This window comes from Eschrichtius robustus, chromosome 6 (assembly GCF_028021215.1).
Source record: "Eschrichtius robustus isolate mEscRob2 chromosome 6, mEscRob2.pri, whole genome shotgun sequence".
NCBI classification, from domain to species: Eukaryota; Metazoa; Chordata; class Mammalia; order Artiodactyla; family Eschrichtiidae; genus Eschrichtius; species Eschrichtius robustus.
In genome coordinates this window covers 128938208-128952149 of record NC_090829.1, presented here as the reverse complement: position 1 = coordinate 128952149, position 13942 = coordinate 128938208, and the positions used below count along the sequence as shown (strand labels likewise).

The 13942-nt window shown below is 39.2% G+C and overlaps 1 protein-coding gene across 1 annotated transcript in view; it reads left to right on the top strand.

The window, feature by feature from the left end:
• Positions 1-13450, top strand: part of ADAMTS5 (ADAM metallopeptidase with thrombospondin type 1 motif 5) — a 46681-nt gene extending 33231 nt beyond the window's left edge. The window contains exons 4-8 of the mRNA XM_068546945.1: positions 125-408; positions 1859-2042; positions 2418-2593; positions 4565-4740; positions 10248-13450. Coding sequence (XP_068403046.1) covers positions 125-408; positions 1859-2042; positions 2418-2593; positions 4565-4740; positions 10248-10815 — 1388 coding nt within the window. The 3' untranslated portion in view covers positions 10816-13450. The remainder of the gene's footprint in view (positions 1-124; positions 409-1858; positions 2043-2417; positions 2594-4564; positions 4741-10247) is intronic.
• The last annotated feature ends 492 nt before the right edge of the window (positions 13451-13942 follow it).

Genomic DNA, 13942 nt, shown 5'->3' with positions numbered 1-13942 from the left:
ACACTGCAGATCTGTAGATGCATCGTGTTTCAGCACCAGCTGGAGTCTTGCATTTGCAGGTCCATAATTTTCAAGGTTTGAAACAGAAACACAGAACAGTGGTCAATCTTGCTTATTCTTTTAGGTAACTGTTTGCTAGACCTGCCACGCAAGCAGCTCCTGGGCCCCGAGGAACTCCCGGGACAGACCTATGATGCCAGTCAGCAGTGCAACCTGACCTTCGGGCCCGAGTACTCGGTGTGTCCCGGGATGGACGTGTGCGCCCGCCTCTGGTGCGCCGTGGTGCGCCAGGGCCAGATGGTGTGTCTGACCAAGAAGCTGCCAGCCGTGGAAGGGACACCATGTGGAAAAGGGAGGATCTGCCTGCAGGGCAAGTGTGTGGACAAGACGAAGAAAAAATATTATTCAGTAAGTGATTTTCTTGTCACGCAGGACCTGGAGACCCAAGGCCTGATGTACCTTCCTGTGACACGTGCGGGAACTGGCCACAGCAGGCTCTATTTCCTAGTTAAAATATTTTTCCTTGAGGGATCTATTTACAGCTCCCTCCTTTACCTGCAAGAGCCATCCCCAGCTGTCAATTACTGGAGAAAATGCAGATCTCAGGTTATATCCTGTAGCAAATAAGTAGAGAGCCCAGATTCTGTCTAATTGAGACCCCACGTAGGGCCCCAAATTACCACTTGGGAGTTTACTTTCAAACTGCTCTTAAAGTTATTGGCATACGTTTATTTCAAATCGGTAAGGAAATAGCAGCAAAGCTGACACATGGTCCTCATACATACTTGGTGAACTCCAAAATGGTCATGCTTTCCCCCTCGTGGCAAGTTAATCTAACTTCAGGAACTGAAGTAGCCACACCTGCTCCAGGGAGACACCTCCTCCCTCCCTATGCACCCGGTCCAGCTTCAGGTCAGCAACTGCCACCTTCACTGTCAAGGTCCAAGCAAAGCATTTGTTCCCTCTCACTCATAACATTTTCAAAGTCCCTAGAAGAGTGTTGCCATAGGCGTGTTGCCTGTGCCTTTCAAGACTACCACACAAGCAAGCATCCTCAGATTCCCTGACACAGATACCCTGACACATACAACCAGCGGAAGTTCTTCAGGAGTTCCCTCGGCAAAGACGTTTCTAGTATCTTCCTCTTGGAGTCTCTCAGCTTCCTGCTGCCTGCCGTGTTTCCATAGCAATAGACCTGGGATGTCATAACAGGACTCTTCATTCCCTGTGTTGTGGGTGCATGTGATTGGATGCTCTTCAGTATCTGTCCCGTTTCCTCTTTACGGGGTGTAATGAAGCCAAGCCCAGGTCAGATACATTTATGCATGTGGCAGAGGGTCTGTCACAGGTGGGACGTGTGATGTCAACAAAGGGACTGCAGAACTTCAGTGCTAAAGAGGGAGAAAAGATGTAAGCATAATCAACCTGGAATCATACAAAATCTTTAGCATCACACAGTTCTTTAAAGATGGAAGATCAGGGTGGACACAAAGTGAACCGTGGTTCGGTGGTTATTAACAGAAATGCACTGTATCAGAAGGTCCAAAGAAGCCACGAGCAATCCTTGCAGTGTGCTCAGTACTTAGGGTGAAGTGTTCAGACCCTCTAGTGCTGGGGGGTGGGGGACAGAAAAGGTGGATTGCCAAGATTTGGAATCACATTGTAATTCCAGAGTGTTCAATACCTGTGACCATGTTTAAATTTATTTAACTGTGATGAAGTTTCCACCGAGTGACTGAATGCAAGTGATTTCCAAATGTACATTCCACTGAGTCATTGAATGCATGTGATTTCCAAATGTATATTTTGAATGTTTTCCTCCCTTCTCAGTTAAAATATCTTCTATTTTCTGTTTTAGACATCGAGCCATGGCAGCTGGGGATCCTGGGGGTCCTGGGGCCAGTGTTCTCGCTCATGTGGGGGAGGAGTACAGTTTGCCTATCGCCACTGCAATAACCCCGCGCCCAGAAACAATGGCCGTTACTGCACAGGGAAGAGGGCCATCTACCGCTCCTGCAGTGTCATACCCTGCCCGGCCAATGGTACGCTACTCCCAAGTGTCAGCAGCCATCATGTGTCGGGTGTAATTTGTATTCTAGCAGTAATAAATAGCGGAGGCTGGAGAAATAGCCTATTAATCTTGTACTGCACAGTTCCACCAGTATGCAAATCAGTAACAAATACATGAGTGATTTTTAAATTATTATTATAAACAGCTGAGTGTTCAGGGAGTAGGAAGAAAATAATTGCTGTTTTCAACTCTGTGTTGAAGATAAAAATCCTTCAACACTGGTGTGGAGAGACTCTGGAAAAAAGAAAGTTATCATCTGTCATCTCCTTAAATGTATTTAAATGAACAAGAATATATCTAAGTTTCAAAACAGAGAGAGTAATAATGTGACATGTTTGATTTTTAGGTAAATCTTTTCGTCATGAGCAGTGTGAGGCCAAAAACGGATATCAGTCTGATGCAAAAGGAGTCAAAACGTTTGTGGAATGGGTTCCCAAATATGCAGGCGTCCTGCCAGGAGATGTGTGCAAACTGACCTGCAGAGCTAAGGGCACCGGCTACTACGTAGTGTTTTCTCCAAAGGTAACTGCATGCAGACTGTCCAGAAACAGTAGGCGTCCTTGGTGGAAATTATTTGGTAGAATGGAGCCTGCACATACCAAATGTAAACAGTCATTATTTTGGGGGGGGTGGCTAGGTTTTGGAAGGTTTTATTTTCACCTCTGTAATTTCTATATTTTCAAACTTGCTCCAATGAATCAAAAGGATTTTGTAAACAGAACAAGTAAATGTTTTAAAAGCTATTTTTGAAGAAGTGTAACTCTCTGTCAAGAAGGTGAATTGCAAACTTAACTTCAAAATAGTATTCCCTAGGTACATTTGTAAAGGGGACTATAAAACAAGAAAGTTTTCTATTTTCTATTTTCATCTTTTACTGAAGAATTCCTTTGGCGATTCATGAAGATAGATTCAAGATCATCATCCCTGACCTAGACTTTAAAATGTCTTGCACCTTTAAAATGAATCAATGTCCTTCTAGTTATACACATTTATAATATATGCATGTGAAATTATCCCTTGTTTTCCACAGAAGAGCATTTTCTAACTTATTGAAGTTTCATTTCTCACAAGCAACATTATGCAGCAGTTTAAAACAGTTTCTCTAATTTGCAAATAGGTGCTATATTTAAAACCACCTCTGTAACTGGTCTTCAGATATTTATGACATATTATTGAAAAATACGTTAATGTCCAAGTTATGTAACATTTAAAATGTTTTATCTTTTTATTGCAAAATAATACATTTTCATTTAAAAATATTATAGAGAAATAAAAGCAAAAATATTACCTGGAAATATAATCATTTAGAGAGCTGTTAACCTGTTGAAGAACACCCCACCTCACTTTATACACATATACACCCTCATATACTCACACACGTATATGAAAGAGTTTTGTATATACACAAATACAAAATATGTATGTTTATACATATGACTATATATGTTACTTATACATACTTATATGCACAAACCACTGAGTCCATACACATAGTATTTTGTAACTAGCTTATTAAATATATGCTAATTCTTTTTTTCAAAAATATTCAGTCTCTTCCAGTAAGTACTTTTCTCTGACCTTCCCAGACTTCTTTTTTACACGACTTTGTCTCTACTTCAGTGTCTCACAGTTCAACACAATAGGGAATGCTTTCCAACCATTACAAGGTTGTGACTGTCCAGTGTAGATTTTCAGTTTTGTTACGGTAATAACAATTATGCACGAGACAGAAATAGAGTCACAGATATAGAAAACAAACTTATGGTTATAGAAAACAAACTACCAAGCGGGGAGGGAGGAAGGGGTAAATTGGGATTGGGATTGACACATACACACTACTATATATAAAACAGATAACTAACAAGAACCTACAGTATAGCACAGGGAACTGTACTCAATATTCTGTAATGACCTATATAGGAAAAGAATCTAAAAAAGAGTGGATGTAATGCATATGTATAACTGATTCACTTAACTGCACAGCAGAAACTCGCACAACATTGTAAATCAACTATAAAAATTAATTAACAAAAAACAATTGTGCAAACAAAAAGGACGTCTGCATTCGTGAGCCTGCTCGTATTCTACTCTCCACACAAGTGACAGACAGTCCCACACACTAAGTGAAAGATTGTTTCTAGCAATAAAAAGGCAAGACTATACCATGGGAACATATTACGCACACAGAAATGGAGACTAGGACCTCGGGTCTCCTAACACATTCGGAATTAAGCTCAAGAGATAAAGAAGAGAGAAAGGGCATAACCCCAATCTATCCCAGGTCTTCTTCTTTCTGCCAATATGTCAAGAATTTTTCAGTTGGATACTCCTGGAAACTATGGGTTTTTCTTTTTGATTGGTTGTTTAGTTTCCAAAGTACTATCTATTCCAATCAAACTTAAAACTCCCAAATTAGAACTTGCAATTTTATCAAAGAACCCACCTACGCAGTTCCAAGTATTTCCCACTGCTAACGTGTTTCTCGTTATTCAGGTGACCGATGGAACGGAATGCAGGCCATACAGCAATTCCGTCTGCGTCCGGGGAAAGTGTGTGAGGACGGGCTGTGACGGCATCATTGGCTCGAAGCTGCAGTATGACAAGTGCGGAGTGTGTGGAGGAGACAACTCCAGCTGCACAAAGGTGATTGGAACCTTCAATAAGAAAAGGTAACGTGAGAGAACGATTGCCCTTATCTGATCTGAACGAAGCTTTAGACTCTTGCAAAATTGATAAAGGAGGACACGTGTTACATCATAAGCTATCTGTGGGAGGACATCTAGCCAGGACCTAGTTACACATTATGAATATGGGAAGGGAAGGAGAGGACATGAAATGAGCTCTGCATGCCGACTGGAAACCCATGGCACCTCTGCAAGCAGATTAACTGCAATAGCCGTGGGTCCAGGTTTTGCAGAGTGGGAAAAAGGCAAAGAAAAAGTCTGTGACATTCCACTTTAGCCACATCTTGCAAATCTATTATTTCTGAAACACCATGTAGGAAGGGATGACTGGTTTCCAACTTAACTACTGTTTTGTTTTGGTTTTTTTTACAAATCCATTCTCATTAGGCTGTAGTTTTCTTGAGAAAACATTTCTCAATGCAAAATGTAAGTTATCTGCAGTAGTGTAGATGGCAAGCCCGTTTTTGAGACAACTATCCTCGTTTATATCTACTCTGTAAAGAATAATGTCAGTTTCCTGCTTCCTCTCATGGTCCTTGATTACACTCTTGCTTTATATATGTAAGTTTAGAAAGTACCACTTTCTGGCGTGAAATATTATACTATCAGCTAGGATGGCTGAGTCAGCTAAAGAGTCTGCTGGAATGCAGGATTGTTTTTCCTCTTCACCAGACCACTCTTATGCTGAGTGGTATTGGTCAGGTTCACCTGTATTCCTGATATGTGTGCTGTGTTGTCTTTAACTGGAGAGGAATATACAAACCAAGTCAACAATAAGAATTTCTTAAAACAATCGCATGCCATGGTAATGTAAAAAACTAGAAAAGACCTTTGATATGATAAAAAAAATGTGTGGCTGGAGAATTTATTCTGTATTAAAATATGCATTACTAATCCTATTTGCTAGTGATATAATAATTATTCATCTAATTGTGTTGGGCCATCTAGGTCAAAAACCCTGCAAGTCCAATTATATCCTGCATTTTAATATATTTCAAAGGTGCAAGGCTCCTTAGAAATGATCCAGTCTAACGTTTTGCTTTACAAATGAGGGAATTGGGACTCTGAAAGTTTAAGACTTACCCAGCTTTACTTGGCTGATAAATGCCAAAGTAGAGGCTATAGCGTAGGTCATAAAAGTAGGATGCACAGGCCATTTGTAAAAAAGAAAAAAAGAAAAAAAAAAAGAAGGAAGGGAAAAAATTCAGGAACCAAATGAGAAATAAAATTATTTTTTAAAAAATAATAACCTTATGTACTGTATGCTGTGTATCCTTCCTACATCAACTTATAAACCTCTTTTTGTAATACTAAATTTAGCATTAAGCTTTTTGTATTTACAACGAATATCCGCATATTTTATGTCACCTGAAAAGGTGAAGGAGGACATTCATGATAGCAGCAAGCAGGATACAACATAACTGCTTGCAAATTGATTTGACCAAGATTATAGTATGTGGTACAAATGACCTGTTTGAGTATCCTATATAAATTATCTTGGCCTAGTGTGATCGATAAAAGAGAACATTGATCTTGGAGCTGGAATATTTACAATCACGCTCTGGCTCAGTAATTCACTAGCCATGTGATCTTTGAAGAGTCACCCAACTTCTTTACAATTAGCATCCTTGAGAGTAGAATGGAAATAATAGTAATTACCTTGCCAATGAACGTCGCTGTGAGGACCAAATGAGATAATGCATATTAAAATATTGCACTAAGTTCGAGCCTCTTCACAAATATGATCCTAATTTTAATTCACTCCTCCCTCAATTTTCTTCGTGTCAGTAAAGGGCAACTCAATCCTTCTACTGCCTAGTACCAAAACTTTGGCGTCATCTTTCACACCTCATTTCCTCTCACACCCCACATCCATCCATCTGCACAAACAACCTCTCAGTCCTACTTGCAACATATGTCCAGAATCTGGTTGCCCCTTACCGCCCCAAGCAGGAGCACTGCTATCTGGTAGTCATTGTCTCTTGCCTGGACCAATCCAGCAGCCTTCTCACGGGTCTCCTGGCCCCTGGCCCCTCACAGTCTCTTTTTCACAAAGCAGAGAGAGCCATCACTTTATCACCTAAGTCAGATGGTGGCATTCCTGGGCTCAACCCTCCAATGGCTACCTTCTCACTTACAGGCAGTGTCTGAGGTCTCTTCATAACCTGTGAGATGCTAACACATTTTGTCGCTGCCCTGCTCTGAGCCCCTTCTACACTGGCCACTTCCCTTGCTCTGTGCTAACATACTGGACTTCCCAACACTCCTCAAACATGGCAAGTGGCAGCATGTGCACTATTTCCTCTGCCTGGAACAATTTTTAACAATTAATAAGCAGTGTTTCTTCTAGAATTCCTTCAGATGTCTGTTAAATGTCACCACTACCTGCCCCCCAACAAGGTGGTGGCTTCCATAAGTGAACAGGAGGATCTCTCCCCCATCCTCGTCGTTCCTCTGTCTTCTTACTCTGTTTCTTCACAGCTCTTAATCAACAGATATCGTCACATATTTTGTTTGGGGGTCTAAGCCCCAGCCCAGTAGAATGTCCCTTCCATGGCAGCATGCTTAGTATGTAAGAATGCATGTATTCCTTCATGGCAGGTGCTGTTCTTGTACTGGGGAGATAGCCCTGAACAAAAGAAGATTCCCCTGCCTTGCCAGCCACACTTCATACTTCATAGTTATATGAAAACAGCTGCATTCATTCATGGTAGCCAGGGAAGCTGGTTAATATCCAAAGTGTAAATGATACCAAGAAGGGTGCAAAGAAAATGAATAAGGAGTACAAAGGGAAACCTATTTTACTAAAACATCAAGAAATCAGGGCATGACTATTTACAATAGCCAGGACATGGAAGCAACCTAAGTGTCCATCGACACATGAATGGATAAAGAAGATGTGGCACGTATGTACAACAGAATATTACTCAGCCATAAAAAGAAACAAAACTGAGTTATTTGTAGTGAGGTGGATGGACCTAGAGTCTGTCATACAGAGTGAAGTAAGTCAGAAAGAGAAAAACAAATACCGTATGCTAACACATATATATGGAATCAAAAAAAAAAATGGTTCTGAAGAACCTAGGGTCAGGACAGTAATGAAGACGCAGATGCAGACATAAAGAATGGACTTGAGGACACGGGGAGGGGGAAGGGTAAGCTGGGACGAAGTGAGAGAGAGGCATGGATATATATACACTATCAAATGTAAAATAGATAGCTAGTGGGAAGCAGCCGCATAGCACAGGGAGATCAGCTGGGTGCTTTGTGACCACCTAGAGGGGTGGGATAGGGAGGGTGGGAGGGAGATGCAAGAGGGAGGGGAAATGGGGATATAGGTATACATATAGCTGACTCACTTTGTTATACAGCAGAAAATAACAGAACATTGTAAAGCAATTGTACTCCAATAAAGATGTTTAAAAAAAAGAAAAGAAAAGAAATCAGGGCATGAATCCTCATACTTCCCAGTGGCTCGGGAAGCTCAGCTTGAGGCCTGCACAGTGCTGAGAGTTCCCAGTGGTTCTCGTGAGTATGAGTCAGACTCTAAGAACAAGGATGAAGAAAAAGGCTCTCCTGTCTAATTCCCTCACCCTATATTCTTCGCTTTCTTGACACTCTGTTCGGTATCATTTAAACTCTGAGCATCACCAGAGCTTATTTTAACTGTTATGAAGTACAGTCGGTGGAGGGAAGGGTTTCATGCAATGGGGACGTGGTAAAAGGAGCATAAAGCGTGAGTCGAGAGGCCTAGAAGTGCCACTCCTTAGCTCTGGAGCGAACTTGTGCAAATACTTTAATGCATCTCCACGTTATAGACTTTTTAGGTAAGATGGAACGTTTTCTCCTGGCTTTGTTTGAAGCCATTGTAGAAACATCTCATCTCTTAATATTAGATACTTCAAAAAAAAAAAAAATCCTGTGACAGAATCTAGTCCAAATGTATTACAAAAATTAAGAGAGGGAATTCCCTGGCAGTCCAGTGGTTAGGACTCCGGGCTTTCACTGCCGAGGGCCCGGGTTCAATCCCTGGTCGGCAAACTAAGATCCTGCAAGCTAAGTGGTGCGGCCAAAAAAAAAAAAAAAAGCTAATGAATCAAATTGAATAGATAAACAACATCATCGGCATTGCATCTTCTCTCTTCAGCACAGTAGGAAGCTCTGACACCTGTCTGGCCGTCATGGTAGGTCAGATGCCCAACAGAAAGGGGCCTTCCCTGGGGATAAGCCTCCTCTCCAATTCAGAGGAAATGCTTGAGTGGGAAACACATTTGGATTTTACATATATGAATCCGTTATCCCGTATCCTCTAAACTTGAGTAAGAATTCAGAAGTAAATAATTAAATTTCACACACATCAGTCAAACTGCACAAGCAAAGTATTTGTTTCTATTTAAATAACTAGGAAAGTAAAACATATGAGGACCTTAATATGAAATTACTTAGAGAGGCAAAGATTTGGGCAAAAGATGACTCCTCCCCACTGGTATAGTTAGTCCCCTGGTGCTTAATTAACCTTTCTGTCCTTGCGTTTTCTGCAACCTTATGGATATCAGAGATATTTATGCCTTTGCCCATTTTCCTGAGCAGATGATGGGTCATTAGAGATCTATCTTATATGTCACTCACCGTAAAGCCTCGCTCAATTGACCATAACACTTTGCAGACCCTAAGCATTCAGGGAAATTTGCTAAGGCATTAAGGATTTTTTTTTGTCCTTTGATGATTCTGGTAAGCTAAGGTTACGCAGTTAAAGAATTTTATGTTCTATTTTCTGTCCTGCCCCAGGAAATCCAGAGTTTTAGTAGAAATGGAGTCAGAGCCTCTAACCTGTCTATAGTCCAACAAATAATTAAATCCGTGGTTTCCCAACTAGTCTGCACCTTGGAACAGTGTGGGGAACTCTAAAAGTACTGCTGCCTATGACCCATCCTGAAAGATGGGGATTTAACTGCTCTGGCATCTGGGGATTTAAATTTGTAGGCTTTGGAATTTTTAAAAGATCCTTACATGATCTTAATATGCAAACAAGTTTGAGGAACGTTCATTGAAAGACTTCTATGCGATTAATTGAGGGTAGATTTTTGTTGGTTTGTGTTTACGTGCATTTTGTGCCAGAAAAAACCTAAAGTAGCTTTGTAAAGATGATAAGATTTGATAAGGATGTGTGATTTTTGTGTAAATCTTTAACTAAAGGTAGTATAAATTTTTAAAACCAAGGCAAGTTGCTAACATCATCCTAGTTTTGAACATCATAATAAAAATGTATACAATGTGATAGTCTGACTGCAACTTTATTTTGTTCTAAGAAAATTAATTTTTGAAGGCAATTTTAAACAAATCTTTTTAATACATTAAAACTTTATATTAAGATAAGGTGAGACTTTTAGAGAATTTCTATTCATTTCTTATCCATTTGTTAAGCATTTACTTACTTTTCTTTCCTCCCCTTTTTTTTTCTCTCTCTCCCCTGTGGACATTCCTGCTTCCAGCAAGGGTTACACTGATGTTGTGAGGATCCCCGAAGGCGCGACTCACATAAAAGTCCGACAGTTCAAAGCCAAAGACCAGACTAGATTCACTGCCTACTTAGCCCTGAAGAAGAAAAACGGTGAGTACCTTATCAATGGAAAGTACATGATCTCCACTTCGGAAACCATCATTGACATCAATGGAACAGTCATGAACTACAGTGGTTGGAGCCACAGGGATGACTTCTTGCATGGGATGGGCTACTCAGCCACGAAGGAAATTCTAATCGTACAGATTCTTGCAACAGACCCAACTAAAGCCTTGGATGTCCGTTACAGTTTTTTTGTTCCCAAGAAGTCCACTCCAAAAGTAAACTCTGTCACTAGCGACAGCAGCAATAAAGTGGGATCACCCACTCCACAGCTGCAGTGGGTGACGGGCCCTTGGCTCGCCTGTTCTAGAACCTGTGACACAGGCTGGCACACCAGGACGGTGCAGTGCCAGGATGGAAACCGGAAGTTAGCGAAGGGATGTCTTCTCTCTCAGAGGCCTTCTGCGTTTAAGCAATGTTTGCTAAAGAAATGTTAGCCTGTGGTTATGATCTTCTGCAGAGACAACTGGATGATTCATCACTGATACAGTCGTGGTGAACACGAGGTCAGCCGAAAGCACGGAAAGTCACACTTCAGTGTCATTGTCAACAGGAGTCCGATTATGGGCAGAATCTGCTCTCAGCGACCAAATAAAGATGTGCACTGCTTCATGTGACAGTGGTGACCTTGGAATATAGAAAAACTTGGGAGTTATTGAACATCCCCTGGGCCTACAAGAATACAAAAACACTGATGAATGTAGAATCAGGGGACCTTTGAAGATGGCAGAGCAGTCTCCCCCTTGTCACCTACCTCTTACAGAATGTCTACAAAGGCATCGTAATCATTTTCATGCATATTATTTACACAGTAGCTTATTTTTACTGTTTGTAGATACATTCTTCCTTGGTATGTCACTTTATATCACTTGGTTCTATTAAAAAATATATATATATATATATATTTCTACAAAAAAGTGTTTGACCAAAGTAGGTCTGCAGCTGTTTCCACTCCTTCCAGTTTCTAGAAAGAGCTGTGGATGTTTTACTGGAAATTAAGATCTTGCTGCTGTTTTAAGAAAGATTTAGCATACGTTCAGACTACAAGAGATAAAATTTTCGTCAAAAACCATTTTGACAGCAAGCATCTTCTGAGAAATTCTGAAAAGAAAAAAGGAGCTCAATGTATCTAGTCATTTAAATACATACAGGGGTCCATTTATTTAAACCTTTGACTGCCTGTATTTTTTCAGGCAGCCAGCCAAACTAATGGATAATTAGGAGGTAGAAGAAATGTTTGCGTGTGTGTGTATGTTATCAAGTCAAAAATTAGTTTCCTCCTGTTAGAATTGAAAAAGAAAACAAATACATGCTTCACCATATTTTCAAGTTATATTTTCACAACTGCTTTCTCTTTCTATGGTTCCCATCTGATATCTCACAATGTGTAATATACATTCAGAACACACAGCAAAGGGTTTTCTATCACCTTCACCACTGGTATACCTCTTACCAGCGAGCCTTTAAAATGCATTTTGTTTTTGCTTGTTTGTTTTGTTCAAGGGTTCTGTAGGACCTACAATGTTTTGTACTTCTTGTTGACTTGGTAGTTAGCCATATCTAGAAGTGGTTATCATTAATGTGGCTAGTGAAAAAAAAATGGTTAATATTAATAATACTGTTTCCACACCATAGGCAATAACTCCTTGCATTGTTTTTTTTTCTTAATCCAAGTATACTTATACTGTACTTAAGATTTTTCCCAATTAGAAAGCATTTGGTTGTACCAGTAAGTGTTTGAGTGATGAAATGTGATGGTCTTTGCAAAGTCTGCCCTTATCTCCATAGCCTGTCTAGGTAGGTTGTGAGTTGGAATAGTTAGACATGGAAAACTTTTACAGTCATCTGCATAAAAATCTCATAGACAGTAAACTGCATCCCTCTACCTTATAGCTCAGAAAATCTAAGATATTTCATTTCATTTGGTTTTTCTTTTTCTTTGTGAAATATCACAAAGCTACTTGTTTTCATAAAATTTTATACTAATCATACCAAATGTGCCTATTGTTAAAGATTTGCATATAAGGATATTAGGGAACTATTGTTTGAGCTTCCTTAAGCTCATGAGAGTTTATTTTTATTATAAGATATTTTTAATATAAAAGGATTATGTAATTGATCTTGCTATAGCACATTCATTTCAATAGACCAGGGGAATGGATGTCTCACTGTTTTAAGTATTTTCTTAAGAAATCATTAAGAAATCAAAACCGTTAATCATCCTTTGGATTTTCATAGACTGACTTTGCCTTAGACGTGGTCCTTTTTTCTTAATAAATTACCAGTTAGAAAAAGGAGGCCTATACAAGACTGGTAACCTCCATTTGATGAAGGTACCAGATATCAGGGACAGGGAGAAAAGCTATTCATATCAGTCAGAAAAAAACAATTAAAAATAAAAATCACACCGACCATTTGACTATGCAGAGAGAATTAAGAGAAGGACCAACTTTACTTTTTCCAGTATTCAGAATAACTTGAATCAAGTACTTAAACTATGACAAATTTTTTTTTTTAATCTTTTGTGGTTATATTGACAGCAACATTAAAAAATAATTGAAGAGCAAACGTGATTGTCTCCTACTCTGCTTCTCCATACTGTATTCATAGATTTTTAAATATGATTTACCAATGATTCATTTTTTTCCCCAAATATTAAAGTTTTACACTTCTCATGGGAGCAATCCTAGAGAGTTTAGAACAAATAAACCACTATTCCATGCTTTTAAGGAGTTTCCTTTAGGGTTTTTTGTTTTGTTTTGTTTTGTTTGGTATGGGTATCAATAGACTGGCTAAGGAATGTATGTTTAAACTCCTGAGAAAATTTATAGACTGGAAACTGAAATTCAGAGAAATGGAGTGTTTGGTAGACATAGAGAATGATGAGCAAAGGGAAAATCCTCTATAATGAAGATTATCTAGTTCAGTTTCACATTGGGTTATGCCTTTTACCTTTCCATAGTTACATCTTGAATAAAGAGTGTAGGATTCAGGATGCTAGGGGCTACTTCCTAAAAAGAAAAAAAAAAAAAAAGAGCTTGTCTAAAAATGCTCAGGTTGGTAAGAATCTAATCTCACTCACAAAACTAAATACTCCAGGTTGTTTCATTAAATACAAAGGGAGCCCAGAAGAAAATAGCATTTATTTCTTCTGGAACAGAAAAAGTCAAACGAAGCCCTGCCTTGTTGTTCAGAGGTTTAAGGACATATTGTTTTAATTTATTCAACAAATTCAACTGCCTCTGCCTTCCTGTGGAAACAGTTTTAGCACATTAAGAATGAAGGGATAAATCACAAACAAAAAAAGTTGCAGCACTGAAAAAAAAAGTAATTTATTGTTTTTGCAACTGGTATGTGAATTTGTGTGATAAAATTATTTATTCTTATTTAACAAAAATATGTGCAAATTCTTCTATATTTAAGATGTTTTGCTGTTGTCCTACTTTTTAATTTATGCTTCATGTTTGTGTATAAAGTACACTTTGTGAGTTTACATAATATACGGCACTGGTTGCTTTTGTATTTTTTTTTTACGGAAAGCTTTCTGTGTGAAACAGGTGTATA